This window comes from Pyrgilauda ruficollis, unplaced genomic scaffold (assembly GCF_017590135.1).
Source record: "Pyrgilauda ruficollis isolate IOZ18807 unplaced genomic scaffold, ASM1759013v1 scaffold29, whole genome shotgun sequence".
Taxonomy (NCBI): Eukaryota; Metazoa; Chordata; class Aves; order Passeriformes; family Passeridae; genus Pyrgilauda; species Pyrgilauda ruficollis.
In genome coordinates, this window is record NW_024524266.1 from 7,202,232 (window position 1) to 7,225,668 (window position 23,437).

At 37.6% G+C, this 23,437-nt stretch overlaps 1 protein-coding gene across 1 annotated transcript in view; it reads left to right on the forward strand.

Moving 5' to 3' along the window:
* The window catches only part of FRMPD4 (FERM and PDZ domain containing 4), a 290,296-nt gene extending 273,654 nt beyond the window's left edge, over positions 1-16,642 (forward strand). The window contains exons 9-17 of the mRNA XM_041472374.1: positions 1,957-2,076; positions 2,815-2,951; positions 4,215-4,341; positions 6,672-6,761; positions 7,338-7,520; positions 10,573-10,711; positions 11,288-12,349; positions 12,674-13,945; positions 15,068-16,642. Of these exons, the coding sequence (XP_041328308.1) occupies positions 1,957-2,076; positions 2,815-2,951; positions 4,215-4,341; positions 6,672-6,761; positions 7,338-7,520; positions 10,573-10,711; positions 11,288-12,349; positions 12,674-13,945; positions 15,068-16,419 (4,482 nt within the window). The 3' untranslated portion in view covers positions 16,420-16,642. The remainder of the gene's footprint in view (positions 1-1,956; positions 2,077-2,814; positions 2,952-4,214; positions 4,342-6,671; positions 6,762-7,337; positions 7,521-10,572; positions 10,712-11,287; positions 12,350-12,673; positions 13,946-15,067) is intronic.
* The last annotated feature ends 6,795 nt before the right edge of the window (positions 16,643-23,437 follow it).

Below are 23,437 nucleotides of genomic sequence, written 5' to 3' on the forward strand. Positions count from 1 at the left end.
TGTGATTGTAAGAATAAGGTTCTTACAGGAATTTTCTGTTATAAAAACAGGAATTTTCTGTTATAAATATATAAAAACATATTTCATTGCTTTATTGGGCCTTTCAAAAATATAAAGAATTAAAAAATCAGACTGAAATCTGAAAAATACTTACCTAACCTTTTCATATCACATGAGGCCCAGCTACTAAACACACTCAACAGCTGGCAAATTCATGGCAACAATTCTGAGAAGCACCGTCTGCCCAAATTTCTTTAAAAGCCTTATTTTGATATTTTGTTCCGATTTGATTATACAGATCTGTATCTGTGTGACAGGGAATAGTCCTATTTCTGATGAGGTCAAGTTTGGCTTGTTTACACAGGGGTACATTATGTCACTTCATTGATGATGAAATGTGACACAGAAAATGTTGGTGTGACTTTCTTCCTTAGATCAGGGAAGTGTGACTAAAGTTAAAGCTTCTTCACAGTTACCAGCAGGGTACCCTGATTTTATCTGCTTATAATTTTGCCAAATTGTTTAGCCTGAAATTTTCTATTATATTTCTGTGTTTCAGGAGAACATTACTATTTTTTTTAAATGTCATTTAAATTGGAAAAAGAAGGAAAAAGGAGAAATGGATTCTGAGATGTGGAAAAATACTTAATTTAAATTACAGAATTCCTGTAATAATAGCTAGAGTCTATGTAATGGTGTGAAGGAGCTTGGCTTACCAGATAGCAGTCTTTCTAGCATTTTCTAACCTTTAAGCACTTGCTTTTGCCATGTTAACATTCTTTTCTTGTGGGTATAAGCTACCCAGTGATTGAACAATATCCAGAAATACTCAATACCTGTCCTCCTAGCCCAGCCATCTCCTTGAAGTTATTGGTAAAATTCTGACTGAAATCAGAAAGATCAGAATAAACCAAGTTAGTGAGCTTTCAAAAATCCCATCTGGAGCTTTTGTTAATATGTACAGAGTATGTCTATATACTTAGGAAAGAGGTGAGACAATGTGCAATAAATAGAACTTTTGAAAATTGTTTGAGCAAGACAGACTTCTATTGGAGATTTTTAAAAGCACAGTTTTATCAAGTAAATGCATTGATTTTAAAGTACCCTAACTCTCTAACTGCATTAGCCTAATGAATTAATTACATAAACAGCATTAATTCTGACTACATTAATTCTGAGGGTGTCTTCTTTGAAGTTCCTGTAAAATCAGCAATATTTTAATTTGCCATTATAATGTTGCTGCTGACCATGACTTACAGTGTTGGATTTGGATTGTTATCCAATTACTCCTTTGCTAGCCAGTGGTCTCCTTTGAATATACCCAGCTTACAGAGTTAGAGGCTTAAAAAAGTTTTGCTGATCAACACACAAAGCAGACGTTTTAATTTCTTAATGTATTGCATCTCAGTCAGAAGTTATGGAGTAGGTCTCTCAATCCAGAACAATCCAGGAAAAAAACCTAATTTCTCTCAATTTGCCTAAAGGAGTAAAACAAACAAGAGAAAGTGAGAGTAATTGCTGCCAAGTTGGGCCTCATTTGTGTTCTCAGACAGCCTAAGAAATAAAATGTGACCTTTCCCCAAACACCTAACTCTTCTCTTTTATGTATTTGAGTCCTGCTGAAGCTCAATTCAATTTGTATTTCACTTGGATGGTTTTTGTTAAGATCTGTTTTATCTCATTTCACCCTGGTTTTGAGTGAATTCTGTTGCTTTGAGGATGAGTTGTATCAGGCAGTCATGCCTGTATGAGTCTAAGAGTCCTTCCACAAGATTATATATACGATGTTCTTTGGTGAAGAACTTAATAAGTAGCCCATGGCAAAGCTCTTTTTTGGGCAGAATTATTTTTCCTGCTACCACAGGGCTCTGGAGCAGGGTGACATTGCCCAAGGCTATAGACTCTGTTGCTCTACCAGGGTTGCCAAGCTCTAATACTATTATTGCACTGTTCTAGGTGACCCAAAGGCCAAGCTCGCATAAGATGAGATGTCTTTTCAGGATTAGCTTTGTCCCAAAGGATCCCATTGATCTTTTAAGAAGAGATCCAGTTGCTTTTGAATATCTCTATGTACAGGTAAGTGAAAGCACGGCTAGTGTAAAGGAGAATAAAAAAAAAATACACTTACTCTATATATAAATTTATATCTTCACATAGAAAAGCAGGGTTGCAGTGAATTCTGGCTTTTATTACCGCTGCATAAAGCCAATGAATGCACTTGGGGAATGTGCAAATCTCTATCATCTGCAAAGTCTTCTTTCTTCATAAGTCTCTCCAAGTATTAATGCTTTGATATCTTTCCAAAATATATTTGGCTTTAGAGAAGAGTGAAGCTGAATTAAATGTTAAGACTTATTTATGGTACTGTAATATCAGACAGAAATGATGTCTGAAAAGGTGCTTCCAGTAAAGGGGATGGGAAAACTGATGTACAAGCAAGGTGGTTCTCCTGAGTATCTCACCAGGTGGAATCCTGCTATCCTGAATCCAGATATACTGATACCCTCCAAGCACTCTTTGTGATGGAGGATTAGTCTTCTCTCCAGGAAGAGAGCTTAGGTGAAAGTAATCATGCCTTTTGCTCTTTGACAGAAGTACTGGGTTTCTTCATTAGTGTCCATATCCTGAATATCTGACACCTCTGAAAGCAAAAACAGAGTCCTGCTTCTGAATTAGGGGTTACTTTTCATGAAGTGTTAATTAGAAAAAATAAAAAAATTTTAAAAGGGAGGGTGAAATAAAAGAAAATAATAGTAATTTATTTTTAGTGCAAGATTTTTTAACGTGATGCTCCCTCTACTGGTTCTTTGGCAGAGCTGTAACGATGTGGTCCAGGAAAGATTTGGACCAGAACTGAAATATGACATTGCCTTGCGGCTGGCTGCATTACAAATGTATATTGCAACTGTGACCACCAAGCAAACTCAGAAAATCTCCCTCAAGTACATAGAGTAAGTTGAGAATGCTGTGTGTTCTTTAAAAGTTAAATGTTAGGAGTAGCTTGCAGATTACTTAAGGTTGTTTCTTTAGTATGTCTGTATGCGTGCACCAGTTTAGGTTTAATCTTTGTCACGGAAATTAATTCAGGTGTGTTAGGAGTGGTACATTTTGTCCTTTTGGTCTGTTTACCTTTTGATCATCTGTTTGGGCATGTGAAATAGACTATAAATGTAAATATGATTAGCTCATTTGCTTTCAGTCATTTAAGATCTAAATTTATATGGTCTGAATCCTACAGTTTTAGTGAAGATTATTATAGTAAGATTCAGATTATTGGTTAATTCAGAGGACAGTAGGTCATAGATTGGGTTTGTAATATTTTGTTAAATGCAGATGTATTCCAGTAGGCACCTGTCTTATGTTAGACACCATATATATATATATATATATATATATATAAAACTGTGTAGTACATATACATATATACATATATATAACAACAATGAAAAATAAACATTGGAAAGTGCAAATGTGTGCATGTCAGTTTGGATTGAAAAAAATAACCAAAAACCCAAAACAAAATAAAAACCCCAAGCCCTAAAACTTTTGTTGCTGTTGCTTAGTTTGCTTGCAGAATGGAAATAATAACTGTTACACACTCAGTCTTAAAGAGTTTATCCATCATATTGAAGGCAATGTTATATTCTATCCTATTAATGAATCTGGAAAAATAGTGACAAGTGAAGAGTAAGTCTTCTATCAAAAGGGGTGCTTCAAAAAGAAAAAGAATTTGGTAAATGGAGGCAAACTGGTTGCATTTGAGGGGGAACCAGCCCTCACCCCCCAACCCCCCAAACATAAAGGTGACAAGAAAATGACTCTGTTTCCATGTTCTAAAAGAAACCAATAAAATAAAATTAAATCTGACATTGCTTTGTTAAATTATCTGCTACTTTAATTCTGTAATCATACTTGTCATTGTAATTAAGTGGTGTCTAACATAGACTTTTGATATCAAACTTAAATATTCTTTGCTGAATGGCATGAATGAAGAGATGGAAGGGGTAGAAGAGAGATTATTTATCATTTAAAATACTTTTCTCATCAGAAATAAAATGTTTAAATTTAAGAAATAACATGTTATTGCAAAATGCTGGACTTGATCAACTCTCCTTCTGTTTTCAGGTAATCATTCACTTGGCATCGTAGTCACCAGTCTTTAGATAAATAATCATCACAGGAATGTGAAATTAAATATATGCCTTTTATTGCAGAAAAGAATGGGGATTAGAGACTTTTCTTCCATCTGCTGTGCTGCAAAGCATGAAAGAAAAGAACATAAAGAAAGCACTTTCCCACCTTGTCAAAGCAAATCAAAACCTAGTTCCTCCAGGCAAAAAGGTATTACATTTGCATCTTAATGTAAAACATGTTTTAAAGAACAAAAGTATGGTATGCATGGGACACATTTAAAGCTAATCTTTTGGAGAAACACCTAGCCACTTTATTTTCAGATTTAACTTTTGGTGCTGGTGCAACATAGCCAAGAACTATTAAAAATAATTAATTATGTCTCAGCTAAACTATCTTCTTATCTTGAGAATGACAGAGAACATTAATACCTCATGTATGATAACCATATATATATAAATTTTAAATTAACTTTGCACTTTCTATGAATGGCAGATTTGCTAGGAAAGTTTTTGTTCTCTCTCTGATGCTCTCATCTGACATCAATGCTGTTTTTCAGATTGTTTTCTGTTACACTGTAGAGAAAGACTTTTCGCTGGCCAAGATCTAACTGGATGGTCCTTGCAGTAAATTACCCCTCATTGCTGTTGTAAAATACTTTTCTTAGCACTAAGCTTTCACTTCAGCTGGAAAAAACACAGATAAGACAATGTCTCTGAGAAATGCCTTTATTACATGGATGGAGCTGAGACTGCTTTTAGACGCCATAATGTGGTTTCTTAGTGCAGGTCATCTTCTCATGCATAGTCAATGGAGAGAAATAGGCACTTCCAGGGAAGCAATACATCCCATCCCACATTCGGGACCAGAAATAGGTCAGGTTGCTTGTGTCCTAGAAATGCTTATGTTTCTTCATGGACTATAAAAAGACCCTGAGAGTGACTAGTTGAGACATAAAATGAGCTGAATCTTGCTTCATGACACTTTGCTTCTGAACCAAAAAACCTCAAAACAGCTGGTGCCTGAGCTAAGGCTTATTTGTCATCAGCAGAAATCCTGCTTGGAGGTTTCAGAACACATCTGAGTGTGAACATAGCTCTGTGTGTCTGACCTCAGGAAGAAGGGCTGAAGCAGTGCATGTCTCCTATACTTCTGAAACTAAAGCTAAATTATGCCATTGCTTATTATTTATCTTGGTAGTATAAATTTGGATTTATTTTGGAAGCCGTCACTGCTGCAGGCCTTACTGGTGTGAGATATGCCTTACAGTGGCATACCAGTATCAGTTCTTGGTTAGAAGAGGTCTTCCAACAGTCCCCTCCTGCAGCAAGCAGACTTTGTTGCGTTTGCTTAATTCTTTTTGATTTGAGCTTTGGAAGTGCGTGTTTGCCAACCTGTTTTTCTTAGTAGATAGGTCTGAGAAAGAAAGCTCTTCAGCACCTCCTGTCTCACTTGTAGGTGCCACCAGAGGAACTAATTGATTTCTTTCTGGGGGTCTTCTCTTCCTTCACATGAAGGGAAGCTTTTCCTTCTCAGGATTCTCCTGGATTTTTGCAATCCTTGTGTATTTCTGCACCAAGTGAACACCTAGTGCAGCAAAGGGCAAAGCATTACCACTACTTGCTCTGCTTTGGATCCATACCCTCCTTGTTGTCTAGGAAAAATTTAGGATAGGGGCCCTTAAAATGCTGTTCAAGATTAAATAAGATTTTGAATTAGAAATTGAAATCCAGTGACTGGAATGAAACTAGCAAATAATATGAGAATGTTTTATATTATCTTCTAAACATCCAGATGCAAGGATTTACACGAGGGAAGTGTAAGGTTTGGATTCAGACTGCTGAAATGAACTGTTTCGTGTTTCCCTTCTGTCTCATAAAATATTTCCAAGTTTTCTTTTTTAAGTAAGTAGTTTAAGCTCAGAGGAAAAAAAGAGGAGACAATTTCTAACATCTATTATATAACATGATCATATGTATTCATGTGCTGTATTTAGCTTTCTGATTTATTAGCTACTAAATATAGTGGAAGAGTGTTACTTTAGAAAGTAGGAAATGCAATAACCAGGTGGAATAATATGCCCAACACCACAAGTACCTAGCAAAATGTAAAATATGTAGCTGACAAATGCAAATTCTCTGTTCTCTTTCTCTGTATAGGTACATAAACGTTTAAGAACTGATGGAGTTTATGAATGGAAAGCTGCTGTCTTAGCCTTGAAATCCCTCAGTGAACAGATGTTTAATCTGAGTACTTTAACATTTTCCCTTCATTAAAACAGTTAGGATGTTCTTGAAGTGCTCTGATCTGCCCATTCCCAAGTCCTCAGTGCATTTTAACTAAACAAGCAAGATATTAATTTTAGGAATGAAACTGTTTCACCTCATCTGAAGCTCAGGCATCTCAAGATTTAGTTTCAGGCTCCAAAGACCTGTTATTGCAGACCATTCTCTTTATATTACACAAATACATTTTCTTTTGGAATTTTATAATGTGATGATTTCCACAACTACCTCTTACCCCTGTTTCTCCTTTCGCAGCTCTCTGCTCTGCAAGCCAAGGTGCATTATCTAAAGTTCCTCAGTGATTTACGATTATATGGAGGGCGTGTCTTCAAGGCAACACTAGTGGTAACATTTCTCTTTAAAATAGTTTCTTCTCTTGATTTTTTTTTTTAAGCTAATGCCTTTTTTTCATATCATTTTCTTTAGAAGTTTAGGTTCTATTAATATGCTTAAAAAGAATTTTTAATTGAACGAAATCACTTTTTGTTTCTTTTAATCTTGAAAATAACATATCTGTCATAATAAAAATTGTATTGGGAATTTGGAGATAGATAGCACTTTCTTAGCAAATAGCACCATCCAATTATCTATTGAATGCTAAAATTGTTAATCTGGAAAAATCTTAATGACCAAGTTTTTCTTTTAACAGAAGCAGAGTCCATCCATCGTCTGTCCATCTAACTATCCACCTAAAATCTAGAGTGCAATCAACATACAGCAAGAAATTCCTTTACTTTTTTTAAAATTATGAATCAAGTATGCTCTTGTGTATCATATCTATCTAGTAAAAACATAGTAATCTTTAATGTAGAAATGCCATGCAATGTAACTGTGTAACTGAAAGAAGGGAGTGATGATTTCTGTCACTATGCAGTAGCTATCAGTTTTTTTACTTGTGTTTTCTTTCTTCTTCTGCTAAAGCAGGGAGAAAAACATTCAGAAGTGACTCTGTTAGTAGGGCCACGGTACGGAATCAGCCATGTGATAAACACCAAAACAAATCTTGTGGCTCTCCTGGCAGACTTCAGCCACGTGAACAGAATTGAGATGTTTACAGAAGATGAAAGCACTGTTAGAGTTGAGCTGCATGTCTTAGATGTAAAAGTAAGTTTGTTATTGATTTGTGTTGATATAGCATCTTTTAATAATGCTTTTCTCTTTGAGTATTAGATTAAACTATGGTCTGACAGTACATTTTCAGCTCTTTTTTTGGTCATGGTACATTTGTACTAGAGGTTGGGCCTATAGTGACTAGGCTGGTGTTTTCCAGCACCTACATTCTACTTTGATTTTTGTCTCAGCTGACCCCCAGGAACTTGCTTTGTTATTGTCTTCATGGATTTCCATGGTAAGAAGAGGTGATGATAAAACTGATCTTCTCTTGAGGTTCCTTCTAGCGTAATATACAGTGTCATTACCAGTAAAGAGTCGCCAGCTGCACTGGACCAGTGTCCGCTGTAATCCAGTGTTATACCCACAAAGTTTACTGCAAGTAACCACATAGCAATTGTCAATTGAAAAAACTGTAAGAATGAATGGGGGTTTTTTTTAACCTTTATAATTACACTTCAGGATTCACAGATGCGTATCATCTACCTATAATCATTTAACTTCTTTTAAGTATCACTTAGCACTCTGCATCTGTGTGTCATCTAGGGGCAAAATGAGTGGAGTTTTGTATGTTATACTATCCTGATTGTTTTTAGTGTGGTTTCTATTTGGCTATACAAAGAACACACATGAGAAATATTTTACTAGGCTTTTGCTATGAATGCTTTAGATGTACTGACCTGGAACAGTTTCTCTGTATCTAAGGTAATGGAAATATTACATTGTTGTAAAGTAATCTAGATGCTCTTTGACAGCAATTTAAGAGAAATTTACAGGTTGGTGAACACAGGATCTCTTTCACCTTACTGGGTAACATCTGAGGATATCAGGCTTCTTTGCCTGCATTACTGTGCTAAACTTGTAGCTCTCTTGTAAGAAAGCTATTATCACCTTTCTACAGATGGGGAAAGTAATATAGAAATTAAATCCTTCCCATCTGCCCATATGTAATATGCAGCCATAGTATTATGTATTACCATGGTATTATGTTGTTATAATACAGTTACTGTCTTATTGCAAATTGTGCATATCCCCATCTCCTTGCACTTCAACACATGTGATCTTAAACCCAGAGAGACTGACTAAAAAATAAAAATCTATGAGGCTCTGGGTGGAATTTGACAAAAAGTTGCCTCTCTGTGGGGCACAATTAGGGTTTGTGATCATGTCCTGTGAAGGAGATGCAGGCACACACTGGTAGGTATTCTCAATGATGTTTTCATCCTTTCACTTACCCTCAAACAGCAGATTCATGTATGCAGCTTCTGAATGTATCAATATATATGATATTATTTTCTTAACAAACAGTGCAGATTTTTGTTTTATTTTTGTTTCTTTTAATATGTTCTCAAGCACGTTTCACTTGGCAGAAGCAGGCAATAAAAGTTTAGCTGTCACAGGACTTTTCAGCAGATTAGCAGTACTTCACAGAATTGTTTTCAGCAATCTGAGAGTTCTGCAGTGTTCATCAATTTCTGCCAATCACTGCAGAAAATTTGAGATGAATGTAGCATTTCAAATGTCAGTTTTTAGTAGTTGCTCAAAAGAAGAGATTAATTAATCCACTCTAGGTTTAATAATTTATAGTAACTACAATAGCTATAGTTGAATACCTTGAAAGAAGCATGTATTGAACAGAAGCTCAGGCTGTAGCAAAAATAGGTTAAAAAAAAATCTTCATATATTTTTCCAAGTTGTGGAAAACAGTTTGTACAACATTCAGGGTACCTAGAACATTGTGGCCTGAGATGCTATAGCACAGACTTAAAAACTCATTGGACCTATTGTGGGTTTGGTAGTAAGCTGTGATCAGTTATGTTTTGGCCACAGCTTCCATCAGAATCAGTTGTGTTTTTACTAGTAAGGGGTTGAGTAGGTTGGAGAACCATTCTTGTTGCATGTGACATTCCTCCTGGAATGAATGACATAGATCCTTGCATCTGTCTTGTGACAGTGGGCTCTGCATGCTAAATTATGATAAATTGTCACAAATGTCCACGTACTATGAGTCACTACAAACTGTGAGTGATAAGATGGGTTGTCTGTGGTCTAATCTCTTTCTATGCATCATGGTAAGGGCTTCATTTTTATTTCCTGTCTAGGAGTTGTAGAGGCTAACCACTTTAATAAATTACATTTGAGGAGAACAGCTTTTAGTATTAAAAGCTATAGAGATGAAAAAAATGTTTAGGCAGGAAAATGTTTACATAAAGAAAAGTGAAAGAAAATTAAAATTGAATTAAAAGAAAATGAATTAGAGAAAAATGAATTAAAGTAAGTTTCACATGGATGACTTGGGTTTGATGCTTGCTATCCTGGCAGCCACAGTTTTTCAAAGCTCTGAAGTCTCACTTTTTGTTAGGACTGTCCTATTTTTTTTGGTGTTTTATGTTTGTTTTCTTTGCTGATCACACTTCTATTGATCTTTCCCCAATTTCTTTGTCTCTGCTTATCTGCTTAATTTTTCACCACTTGTCTTTTCAGTAACACCAGGCCACAAACACTGAAATCTTTTAACCTGTCCCTGTCTTGCAGTGCAATGATAGCTTTAACCTGACTGCTATATTTTATATACCTCAACTTTCCCTGTCTGTTGCTTCCCCTGTCATGCTTGTTTGCATATACTTAGTGCACCACATTTTCTGGGAAGCAGCAGATTCCCACACAACTGCAAGACTCCAGCACCTGGAGTACCAGGTTCTTCACCTCTGCCAGATTCAGAGTAATATTAAATAGTGGTTTTGCCACACTAAGATATTTATGCAAGAAAAAGATGAAGCAACAGTGTTACAATAGCTTTTTTCAGAAAGAGCAATCAGTTGTTAAGATGGACTGGACTAAGATGTTGGACTTCTATCTTACTGCAACTCCAATCTTGACTAAACATTTTATATTGTTTGGTATTGGTAGTGAGGAAAATAAATTCTCATGTGTATTTTCCAATGTGGTGTTTGTGATGTAATTACTTTTCGTCCGATGTAGTAGTATTGTCAACAGACAAACAAATTGAGGAGGAACAGCCTTAACTTGATTCTATTCTTCTTAGCCCATTACTCTTCTGATGGAGTCATCAGATGCAATGAATCTTGCTTGCCTAACAGCTGGATACTACAGACTGCTGGTTGACTCAAGGCGTTCAATATTTAACATGGCCAACAAGAAAAATGCAGGGAGCCGAGAAGCAGGTATTTATCTCACAGTATGTTACCCATGGTCCAGTGTGTAAAGCAGAAGTCCACTTAAGCCAGAGCACCTCCAGATAAATAGAAGGCTGTGTCAAATGACATCTGATTGCCGACTCAGACCGAGCACTGCAGCTTTATAGTGTTCCAATACCCAGCCTATGATAGCATCTCCATGGTAAAATAAACCATGTGTCGAATTTCCTTCATAGTCTAGTAGACAGATGCATGCTTCCTGTGAGTGTTATTATTTTATATGCATATATCTTTTGTCAGAATACATATGGTGTTGTAGAAACCAGTTGCTTTTGTGTTACTATGCCTGGAATAGCATTTGTACCTAGCTGAGGTTTAGATTTGTTTTAGAGTACAGAAGTACCAGTTAAAATTTAGGTCATTAGGTCAACAGGTATTTAACTTAGAACAGAGGTGAATTTGAAAATACGTTTCTGAAGTATTTGATGGCTGAGCTATCCTATTCACTGTGTTTAGTACTTAGCATCAACAAATTATTGTTTACAAATTACTTGACTTTGTTCTTTGATTTTACAATGTTGATTTTATTTTGCCATGCTATAGGACCTGAAAGTAGAGGGAAGCATAATATCCTTGCTTCTGAGTGGAATTGTTTACCAAAAACTACTACTTTCCTGGCCGAAGGAGATCAGGAGGCTCAAATGTCCTTTGCTGATCCAAAGCAGAAGACTATAGATGTTTCTGAAAGTCTGTTATGTCAAAAAGAACACAGACATCTGTACATAGAAAATACTTATAATTCAGGTGGATTTGATCAACATCTGGCCAAGCAAAGTGACCCTGCTGAAACAGAAGAAAGCAGAAATTTTAACCAGCCTTCACTGTTGTCACTCTCAGGTTTGGAATCTAGCAAGAAAGCACAGGAATCTCCCAGAGGAGCAAAAGTTTCCTTTATATTTGGAGATCCCAACTTGGATGGTATCAGTCCCCAGACTCTTGGCTATGAAAGGCTTTTGGATGAAAGTCCAGAAGTATTAGAAAAACAAAGAGCCATTTATCTTAGTAATGCCAATGATATTAAAGGCCTGGAGTTGTCACCAGATGCAGAAAGCATTCAGTTTGCTACAAATTCTGTTTACGCAACTATAAGCGATGGTAAAATATTTGGAGCTGCAGAAGGGATAGAAGAGCCTTTGCTGCATGATATCTGTTATGCAGAAAACACAGATGATGCTGAAGATGAAGATGAAGTAAGCTGTGAAGAAGATATTATGGTAGGAGAAATCAATAGGCCTGCTCTTCTCAGCCTTTCTGGTTCTAGTGATGACATTATTGATTTGACTTCACTTCCACCTCCAGAAGGTGATGACAATGAAGATGATTTCCTTTTGCATACCTTAAACATGGCCATTGCTGCTCCTCCACCTGGTTTCAGGGACAGTTCTGATGAGGAAGACTCTCAGAATCAAGCGACACAGCCTAGAGACAACAAGGAGCAAGACAGTAATCTAGGCAATGATGACATTCCAGTGTCGCTTATCGATGCTGTCCCTACTAATACAGAGGGGAAGTGTGAGAAGGGGCTAGATGATGCTGTAGTCTCTACTCTTCAAGCACTAGAAGCTTTGGCTGCTTCAGAGGAACAGCAGACGAATGACAATTCAGGTTCTTTCACCATAGTTACATTTATTCATTGAGAATCATTTCATCTCATCCATTTAGCTTTGGAAATACTCCATTTCATGAGGGTTGGTTTGTGTTTTTTTTAGTTTTCCTTTTCTTTTTTTGCCATCATTTTGCATACATCCTATTTCATATTTAATGGAGCCACCACTGTTATTAAACTACCTGTCTCGGGAACTGTGCAATAAAGTCAGAGTATTCTTACAAAGAATATTTTTGTCTCTAATACACCCCCTTTTGCTTGTCACTTATCCAGGTGCCTCAGCTGCTGTCATTTAATTGACTCTTATTTTTTGTGGCTTGCAGGTGTAGCTATCCTGCGAGCATATAGCCCTGAGTCATCTTCAGATTCTGGCAATGAAACAAATTCCTCTGAAATGACTGAAAGCTCTGAACTAGCCACAGCACAGAAACAGTCGGAAAACACTGCACGTATGTTTTTGACCACAAGTGAAGGCTACCAACCGCTTGTGGAAGAGCAGACTGAGTTTACCATTGCTAAGAATCAGGCTGGAGGGCCAGGTATGAAGCCCTCACAGCCTTTGGCTGGTGGTCAGGCTGCAGAGCTACAGTCAAAAGTTGTGCCTTCAAAGCAGATTCTTCATTCTGATAACATGGAAATGGAGCCAGAGACCATGGAAACAAAATCTGTCACTGATTATTTTAGCAAATTGCACATGGGATCCTTGGTATATTCTTGCACTAGTAAAAGGAAAAATAAGATGACAGATAGCGAAGTAAAAGCATCCTCTGATGGCAATGCTACTGTGAAAAAGCAACAGGGAAATAAAAAAGCAGAGTCTGATGAAGATCTAAAAGCTAAATTTGGAACTCTTTCAGCAAGAGACAGCCAGCGCCTAAGCACTTTTAATGTGGAGAGAACTGCCTTTCGCCAAAGATGGTATGCTGCTGATGATGGGGCAGCAGATAAGCCAAGCCCAGAAACAGTTAATGGGAAGACTTTTCCAAGAGTTCCTGTCCTTGGTAAAACAGAAACTGACTGTAAGGATGAAGTGGATCCTGAGGTGGATCAGGATGACACCTCAGGGCTTAGCCATGGTGAAAACTTCCTGTCTGATATGACTCCCGTGTCTTCAGCCAAAGACCTAAACGATGCAGAAGATACTGATTTATCTGCAGATGATCATCCTTCAAAGCTTCCAGAAGCTGAGCAGAGTGTGGCTAGACTTTGTGAGTATCACTTGGCTAAGCGCATGTCGTCTCTGCAAAGTGAAGGCCATTTCTCGCTGCAGAGCTCTCAGTGCTCTTCAGTGGATGCAGGATGCAGCACAGGCAGCAGCACATGTGCTACCCCCGTTGAATCCCCTCTTTGTACCTCTGATGGTAAACACATCATCTCTGATCCATCAATGAAGGGCATTGCCTATGTTCCAGCAGATGAAAGAGCTGCCATTCTTCCAAACCATGGAACGACATTCAAGGACCTGCACCAGCAGCCTGAAGCCGTGTGTCACAGAATGACGGTGCCTGTTGTGCATTCAGCAATCAATGCTGAACCACTTTTTGGCACTTTGAGGGAAGGATGTCATCGGATCCCCAAGATAAAAGAAACTACAGGTACAGCAGTAATAGAGTGTTTCTTCTGTTTATTCTTAAAGCTACAAGTTCATGTTGAGGTCTAGGTAAGACATTTCTATTATCTTTATCTGGAACTACATCATCAAGCTGTAGCAGACAGTAAGATTACACCTTTAGTTTATTTGTTCATTTTATTTGTTGAGATATTCTGATGAGCTGCATACAAAGATCAGCTTTTTAAAAAAACCTCTCATTGCAGTTATAATATTTGGAGGGACACTGATGGAGAGGTCTCTCTTTGGAAGCGTCTCCAAAATCCATAGTCACTTGAGTAGCAGGTATTTGTTAGATTGTATAATTACTTCAGAAGTTATATTAATGTAGGGTAGCAAAACCTTTGATTCATTTCTTAGGTATCTTATATGCTATTTTAGCAGGTTGTCAAAAACATGCCAATATGAATAAAAAGCTCTAGATATTAAGAATAAGAAAATGTCACTACCTTATTAAGCATGAATTTACTTCACAATCTGACAGTAGGCGTTTCTTTAAAGTTATAAAAAATGCAGTTTTCAGAGGCAGCATTGAAATTCTTTCAGTTGGATTTTAAATGTTTCCCTCTTCTTGGATTGCAGCCCACATGTAGCAGTAGTGTGTGAATGTATGAAAATCCAAAAGTGGCACAGACTAAGATTTAGAATGAGAAATAATCTTTCTCTGCCAAAAACTGCCACAAAACCAAACCAAAATTACCATGAGCACATCTTTCCACGCTCTTTCAGGTGTAGTTAAAGAAGGCATTTTAATCTGAAATTATTCATCTAATTAGTTAATAGAAAACTTGCAATCCATATATTAGGGGAGATTTGGGATGTTTTGTATATAATTTGCAATTCCTTTTCTTGAGTAAGTCTGCTGTAGTGAAATGAACAATTACTTGTTCATAAATTACAATTTGTTCACTGGCTGTAAAAGGCATTTTAGTGAAATACGAAAGACTTGTAATGAATTTTTGATGGAATATTTTGAGGAATGGGGACGATTGGGAAATACCAGGAAACCATTTGTACTGACTGTTAAAAGATATTTAAAAGTTCAGCCTATGAATATTATCAGTGATGCTTAATTATTCTGTCTGCTCTTCTACTACCCCTAGTGTAGCTTTCACAGAGCCTGAAAAGGGAAGACAAGGAGGCATGCCTACAGCTTTTCCTAGACAGCCTCTAGCTGACTCCATCATGCTATCATCCATGCTATCAGAATCAAAGGTGCCAAGTCAAAATGAAGACTCTTGTGACATTCCCAAAGAAAATCAGGCTTGTGGGGCAACAGTTAGTTTATGGCCATATGACATGATAGGAGGAAGCCTCAGGATGCCGCAGAGCAAGAAAATGCTGAGACGCAGCAGCAGCAGCAGCAGCATTGGAGAATCTGCAGGCACTGAGATGCTGTTTGAGAAGAAGGCAGCCGCGGCCAGCTTGAAATGCCTGGACACCACCCAAAAGGATGAATCCAAATCGGAGAGAAGGGTGGAATTTTCCCTGGGCAAAAAGCTGTCAAAAAGTTACTCTCAGAGTTGTGTGTATGTCAGCACTGATAGGAAGGACAGTAAGAAGTGTTCAGGCACAGGCACCAGTCAGAAGGACTCCAAGCAGTGTCGAACACTGCCCTTGCTAAAGCTGACCAGCAGCACCTGGAGGTGCCGGGGCCCCTTTAGCTATTGCTTCCTCAGCAGAGGAAATGATGACAATGAGGAGGAAGATGACCGAGACAGCCATCAGCTCTCACACCTCTTTGAACCACAGACCCTGTGTGAGCTCACAGAACCAGTTGTTCAGTCATCCGGTGACAATGTGCAGAAAGTCTTGGAGTCCCCGAAAGTTGCTGAGCCCCCATGTGATGCAGTCAAAGAGCATGAGAAGAGCAGTGCTGACACCCAAGGTGGCCAAATTGATGTGAATCTCAACGATGTAGCCTTCGATGCACGAATCACACGAATAAATGTGATGAAAGAGAAGACATATGCAATGCCTGATGGATTTATTGCAGCACAAAAGGATGCCAATGAGCTACTCTCACTGGTCCGAGCAAGTATGGGCAAGAGAGAAGATTTACATCCAGAAACATATGACCTTAAACTTTCTAAGTACAAACAACTGTTATCTTTGGAATCAAGACAGTTGGGAAGTGCCTGCAGGAAAATGGCCATGGCTGATAAAAGCCCTGAGGAAATGCTTTTAGCTATGACTTCCAGCTTTCAAGTACTCTGTTGCTTAACAGAAGCCTGCATGCGTTTAGTTAAAGTCATGAACTCTGAAACACAGCAGCAGGAAATTATAGCTAAGGTGGACGAGGTTGTAATAAACTACATTTGTCTTCTGAGGGCTGCAGAAGCAGTGTCAGGCAAGACCTCTGGTGATCCTAGCATTAAACTCTTGGCTCGACATCCGAATACCATGGCCGCTATTGTAAGCACACTAACACGTTCTCTTAAAATGCTTTTAAACAAATAAAATACAAACGTCACTTCATAATCTACCTTTGCAAAGCCATACATTAAAAAATTTTATTTACTGTATGTGTATGAACTAATGTAACAAACTCAGCTTTCTCTGTATATTTTGTTATTTTATATAAAATAGGTATGAGATTAAAAAAAGTTAAAATACTGAACATTGACAAAAGTAATGACTAGATTTGTCCTTCAGTTTATACAAAAACAACAGCCAAAAAACCCTTTCCCCAAGATCAGAAAAACAAACAGAAAAAAGTCCCATATAGGAGCAAATTGATGTTTGGCTATTTTTCATATAGTCAAATTTATGGTTGTATGAAGTGAACTTCTAAAGCCTGTTATGTCAATGAAATTGTTTTCTGTTTCATCCAAGTTTTCACTTGGAGAATGCTCCATGTTTAGAAGGATTAATTAAATCATAATGTATATAACACAATATTTAATGTTTTAAAATTATAATTTTTAAGCATTGAAAATAGCAAAAAGACATTTAAAATCCAAGAGACTATTATAACTTACTAGAGAATATATATATAATAAATGACTCTTTTGTTCATATGGACTGAATTACCTGATTCTTCTTTTCTAGGACATTCTGTATTTAAAAAAAATGTATTGAATATATGACTATACCAACTTCAGAGGGGATTTGATGTATTGAACTTATAGTGTTGGCCTTTTAGACCTTTAGTGAAGGTAACTCTGGAGGACTGAGGACACAGAAACCAGAGTGGTAGTGGTGTTCTCTCTGAAATTAAAGATTGATGCCATAATGGTCAGACCAGAATGTATGAGGCAGGTCTACATACCCTTTTTCCTGGTAAATGACAGAGAGGACCATCAGAAAATTCCTATGCTGTTTACTGTTTCATCATATATTTATGGTGCACCTGAACAACATGGACTGCATCTATTTTGTTAAATATTTTATACTTCATATTTTATGATTCTGAATGTTTAACTGTAAATAAGTTAGAAATAAAATGAAATTTTCAGAATACAATAAATATCTCTGAAATATTTCCAGCTAGACAGTTCTTCTCTTGAGTGATGACAAAGGCAATTTGTGAATAATCTCTTCCATCTGAACCTTTCTGGAAAGCATTTTGTAGCCTTGTGTTTGAGAGGCAGCCAAAGCAACAGCTCTCAGTTCTGGCTGGCAAATAGGCTTTCACAAGAGCATCTGCTGAACCTGTCAGTGACCAAGGAGCAGCAGCCTCCATTCTCCAAACTGATGTAGGTAATTTTCACCTGTATCTCGTAACACCATATGCAAAGGGTATTACTGCTCTTGTTTTGAAAACTTAGCCTTTCACTTGAAGCACACGTGAAGCTTTCTGCGCTGAACTAGAATGACTAAACCAACAAAAACTTTCTTGCACTTCACTTCATAAAACAAAGACATGCCTTTCCCTCTGACTGCAGAGAAACATCTTCAGAAACACAGTACCAGAAGCTTAATCTGTTGTCTGTAGTAGAAAAATCTGATTTCTGAGCCCAATTCACTTAGTGTATGGACCCCCTTTGGAGGGCAGCTCAGAGGTAGGCTGCAGGCTGACTTACACTGTTGGAGGGTGACAACAGCTTGTCCTCGTGATGCTCACACTTGGTGCTCTCGTTCTGGCAGCCAGAGAATGGGGCTGTGAGTGCTGCTCTTGTGCTGCAAATACTATGGGATTTGAGCATTTCATACTGAGGGAAAAAACCAAGCTGAACTGTTGCGTTGGTATCCATTCCTTGATGGTTTTCTGAGTTTATAAAAATGTCAACAGTGATTTAGAAATGCTAAGTTTCAAAAATAAATTTAGGTTGTTGCAACTAAGCATTGACATAGATAAGAATGTGTCACTTTAAGCACTTTTAGTCCAATTCTTTTCTTTTCACTTCTTTTCAATTGACCTAATTGTATTTCAAAGGTAAGTAGATTTTTGTTCTTCTTACTGTTCAAGAACTTTTCTGATTGTAAACATGTTAATTTTGCTCCTTTATGTTAACTGTGGTATCTGGTCTCTCTCTCTTATTTTTTCTTTTTCTTTTTCTTTTTCTTTTTCTTTTTCTTTTTCTTTTTCTTTTTCTTTTTCTTTTTCTTTTTCTTTTTTTTTTTTTTTTTTTTTTTTTGGTTTGGTTTGGTTTGGTTTGGTTTGGTTTTTTCCTGTTTGTTTGGTTTTGGGTTTGGGGTTTTTTTTTGTGTTTAACAAGTGGTGGTGGGGGGTGGGGAAAGTGGTGTATCTTCTGCTTTTTAATGCATTTTCATAGAATCATAGAATAATTTGGGTTGTAAATCTGAGTGGTTTTCTGTAGTTCACCTAGTTCAACCCCTGCTCAGGTCTAATCTGATCGGGTTGCTCAGGGCTGTTTAAAGGGTCTATTGGACACCCTCCAAGGACAGATGTCCCACAATTTCTCTGGGCACCAGTTCCAATATTTGACAGTATTTATGGCTAAAAATTGCAAAATTCTTTAGGTCTAATCAGAATTTTCCATGTTCCAACAATATCCATTGTCTTTGATCATATCGCTGTGCATCCTTTAGAAGAGTCAGGCTCTGTCCTCTCTCTATGCTTTCATCAGGCAGCTGTAGGCTGAAATAAAGTCTCCCCTAAGCCTTTCTTCCTCCAGACTGAGTAAAACCAGTTTCCTCAGTCTTTCCTCATATATCATGTGCTGCAGCCCCTGAACAGCATGGTCACCCTTGACTGGGCTCCATGGTGTGATTTCATAAACCACCACCATGCTCTTGTGTCAGTTTTGATAAATAGGATCATCTAGCCAAGCTCTCTGAGGCATCTCTTAGAAGGCAGTTTCTTCTTCCCCCAGGACTTTAGATATCCCCATGTGGTACCATGTGAATGTCTTTTTCATAATGTTTCCATACAGATTTATATTCAGGCTTTTAAATGCTGCCTTGTGAGAGCTTTGTACAATGGCACAGCTGCTGGAAATGATTTGTCTGCAGTCTCCTAGAATCACATGTATTCACAGGCATATTAGGTTAGTGTCTCACAATCATCCTTTGTCAGAAAGTATTCTCATATTTCTACTGGGCTTTTGGGAGTCCTTATTGCAACTTTCAATACTGAAAGAAGGCCTTATAAGAAGGATGAGGCCAAGCCTTTTAGCAGGGTCTGTTGCAGTACAAAAAGAGATAATGGGTTGGAACTACAGAAAGAATTTTTTTTATTGAGAGTGGTGAGACATGGAACAGATTGCTCAGTGTGGAGGTAAGTGTCCCATTCCTGGAAACATTCAAGGTCAGGCTGGATGGGGCTCTGAGCAACCTCATCTATTTGAAGATATCCCTGCCCATCACAGGGGGTTGGACAGGATGACCTTGAAAGGTCCTGTCCAACCTAAACTGTGCTGTGATTCTAAGGTTGTATGATTGAGCTTGTCCTGTCCAGTTGAGAGTATTGAATGATAATAGACATAACTTTTATTTATTCTGGGGCATATCAATTGCACAATTGCTGCTGAATTATAGCCCATTTCTATTAATTTTAAGCATTAAGGCAACCTTGTCTTCCTGTGTGGCATCCTAATTGATTCCTGCATTAATTGCACATTTTAACTTCATGACATGAGGGAATGTCATCAGTATGACTTACTTGAACTAAGGCACTAAAGAAATGCTATGTGATATCATGTCATCTGTATACAATATAATACAATATTTTTGTAAACTTTTGTGTATACACTATATGTTCAGTGATTTTTAACTTGGCAAAATGACAGGCATCTTCATGTCTGAGTCCTTGAGTTCAGGCTGTTTTAAAAAATAATTGGGCAAAGTTTGCCATTTTGACATTAAGAAACAAAGCTGCACACCTACAATTTTTTCCTTCTATTTCATTAAAACTCCTTCAATTCATGATCACTGGAAAATCCAGAATGCTTCCTGATGTCCTCACTGCTCACCAGGCATGTGAAATAATCACACTAGCACATTACTCAAAGCTGAGAAATTAATTCCTGAGTAACTTTGTTTCAACACAATTTATATCAAAGAGAGACCTGATTACTGCACTGAAATCCAGTTAAATTTAGTAGTATTTTATCAGGGATTAATTTTCCTCACTATGGTGAGGCCAGAGCCTCTTTGCACTAAGCACTAAACTGTTACAAATTGAAAACTTGGTTCATGTCACAAATAGTTTAGTGATGAACATGTGGCACTAACATTAACCAGTATTTTTAATTTGCCACTCAAAATTAAGCAGTAGCTGTTCTGCACAAAAAGAAGGTGATCACAATCCACTGTACTATCCATGGAACAGCCCTAATATGTTTTCAGACCTAGATATAGCCAAAGCCGTAGAAAGCTTGAGGCACAAATCATTAAAGTCTAAACTAAAATAAATAAGTTAAAATAAAATACTAAATACGTTTTCCTATAGGTGTTCACAAGGTAAAATCTGAAATTTTCTGTCAGTACTGATGGAATTTGGAAGATGCTGATGGATGGAAATTCATGAGACTCAATCAAAACTCTTCCTTTAGTGCCTGTAAATTAATGGATTCTGGGGAAAGAAAATTCTGGCCCATGAGATCTGGGAGAAAATCTTTGATTTCATAAGGGTGGGAGGGAAGGCAAACTAGCCTAACACCCTGTTGTACTATAGCAAATATAAATATTTCAGTATTGATTTTGGGGTACATTTCTTTTACGAAGACAGACTGTGGCACATTTTTATGCAATAGGATATACTTAATTGCATTTTAAAGCTCATTTTGTCATTCTGAAAAAAAAGCAATTTACTCTGAGCCTGCAAAGCTCAGAGAGAGCAAAAGGAATCCATTATGTCTCCTGGTCCTCTAGGAAAATATTCTGAATTCCTTTTTTCAAGTGGTTGTCCTGCTGCACTGGGTTTATGTGGACCTTATTGCTCAGATTTCTGGGGTGTTTACTCCTTATGATACCTGCACTTACAACAGTCTTCTCTTAAAACATTTGACAGATGTTACCTTGAACTATTTCAGTTTTTCTAATGGCCAACTAAGTTACTGTCATTTGTTCTTCAACCATGCCTTCTTTCAGGATTACCTTTTTGATCAGAGAGATTTGAATTATATCTTGCCACCTGTTTAAGAGGTGCCTCTACTGCATCAAAATAAGACACCTATGTGATCCTTTCACCATACTTTTAAAAGTGAAATGAGAGGGCATCTGAGAATTTATCTAGTAGCCTAAGAAGCTTCTTCTCATCTGTGAGGCCAAAACTGCCTCACAGACACAAAAAATATATTGGGAATATTGGCCAAGCTGAAATGCTTGTCACCTTCTCATAGGGAATGGCTTCCATTTTGACACAGCCAGAAATGGTTGTCCTAAGACTTATCCTCCAGGTGATGCTTCCCCCTTTCCATTATGCTAAAATGAAGCAGGATTTTTCAATCCAAGTGGCAGGGATTACAGCATAGACAAAGTCCCTACATCATCATTGCTGTTCCTTGAAGTGGGAGAACTTTCTCTTGTGGTGGCAGCATCAAGTTTCCACTGCGGGATCATGCCTACATTTTTGCACCTTTCTAGGAAGTGGCATTAGATGTGTTCCCTGCAGTTTGACTGTCCATTTGGGCAACAGGATTAAACAGGGACTGACCAAAGGACTGGAAGCTTCACATCTGTATCATGGAGTTCCACATTATCTGAACTGCAGGAATGGCTTTCTATCATATCTAAAGTTGTTTACTCAAATGTTCACCACTAAACTACCCATTTTTAAACTTGATAACCTGGAAAGGGTGTGAGTAGGTTTCCTTTCTCTCTTCCAGTATTTAATTAGGCCTTGGCAGAATGTCATAGAGAACTATATTAATTTATTAGTATTTTATCTACCAGGTCCTCCCCAGAAAAGTCTGAGCTCTACCAGTGAATCTATCACAAGCAGATTGATGTATCAGTTTGTGTCCCACAATGCAAGTTTTCCTCTATTTTGAATGTTCATTCATGTGTTTTCAACATTTTCATGAGAGTGGTTGAACTATCAGGCTGTTTGTTGGACAGTCCCCTGGTAATGCAGATGAAACATATCCTCCAGGCCCTGTGTCCCCAGTTTCAGTTTCCCCAGTTGAGGGTAAGGTGGGATGAAGGATGGAGAATTTTAATATCAACACTTTCTCCCTTTCTCAAAGAGACTTCTGCTGCTACTCATCTACCTGTTAGGTATGTGGGCTACCTGTGGAATGTGGGCTATTTGATTCATCTGAGTCTAGAAATGCTTTTCTCCATTCTGCTGATGGAGAAAGGCTCACTCTTTCAGCACTCCTATTTCTCTTGTGCCTTTTAAGTAATGGAATGGAATACAAATTATTAACCAGATTAGATTTTTGGGTTGATGTTTTTGTTGGCATTCCCATCAGACCAGTCTGTTCCAAGTTACCTGCTCAAACTGAAGCAGTCTGGTCTTTTGTTGCATGTTTCTTACCCTTAATGAAGACTGTTTACCATCTGTCACAACCTTGAGCTGTGCTTATCAAGATTTTTCCCTCTGCCAGGCAAGTCACTTGCAGGAATTTAAATTTGGTGTTTCATGTTCTCATGGATTCTCCTCCTCCTCCTCCTCAAAAAAAAAAAAAAAAAAAAAAAAAGTGGCATTCTTTGTTGTTATCTTCTCTGTTAGAAAAACCAGAGAAATCCATACCCCTCTGATTCCTTTTTTGACCTTACCCTTCAAAGATAGGCCAGCTCTTAAGATGCTGCCATCGTTTTTGCTGAAGGTAGTGTCTTTAACATCACTTATTTGTTTATGCTTTCCTTCACCTTCCCTTGGGCTTTTGAGAAACATGCTTTATTTTGTACCTTTAATAGCAAAAAAGCTCCCTTTATATTTGTAGTCCAGGCTATCTCAGAATATACAGACTGTGTATAGCTCTGACAGATCCAGCAGTTATCTAGATGGATGGTAGGTGTCTCAGTATTTGCTATAAAACTTAAGAATCGATACTTCCAACTGAGTGTGCAGCTTCTGTGTGACTGCTGAGTTACTGACCTGCAGTATATCCACCACTCTTTCCCC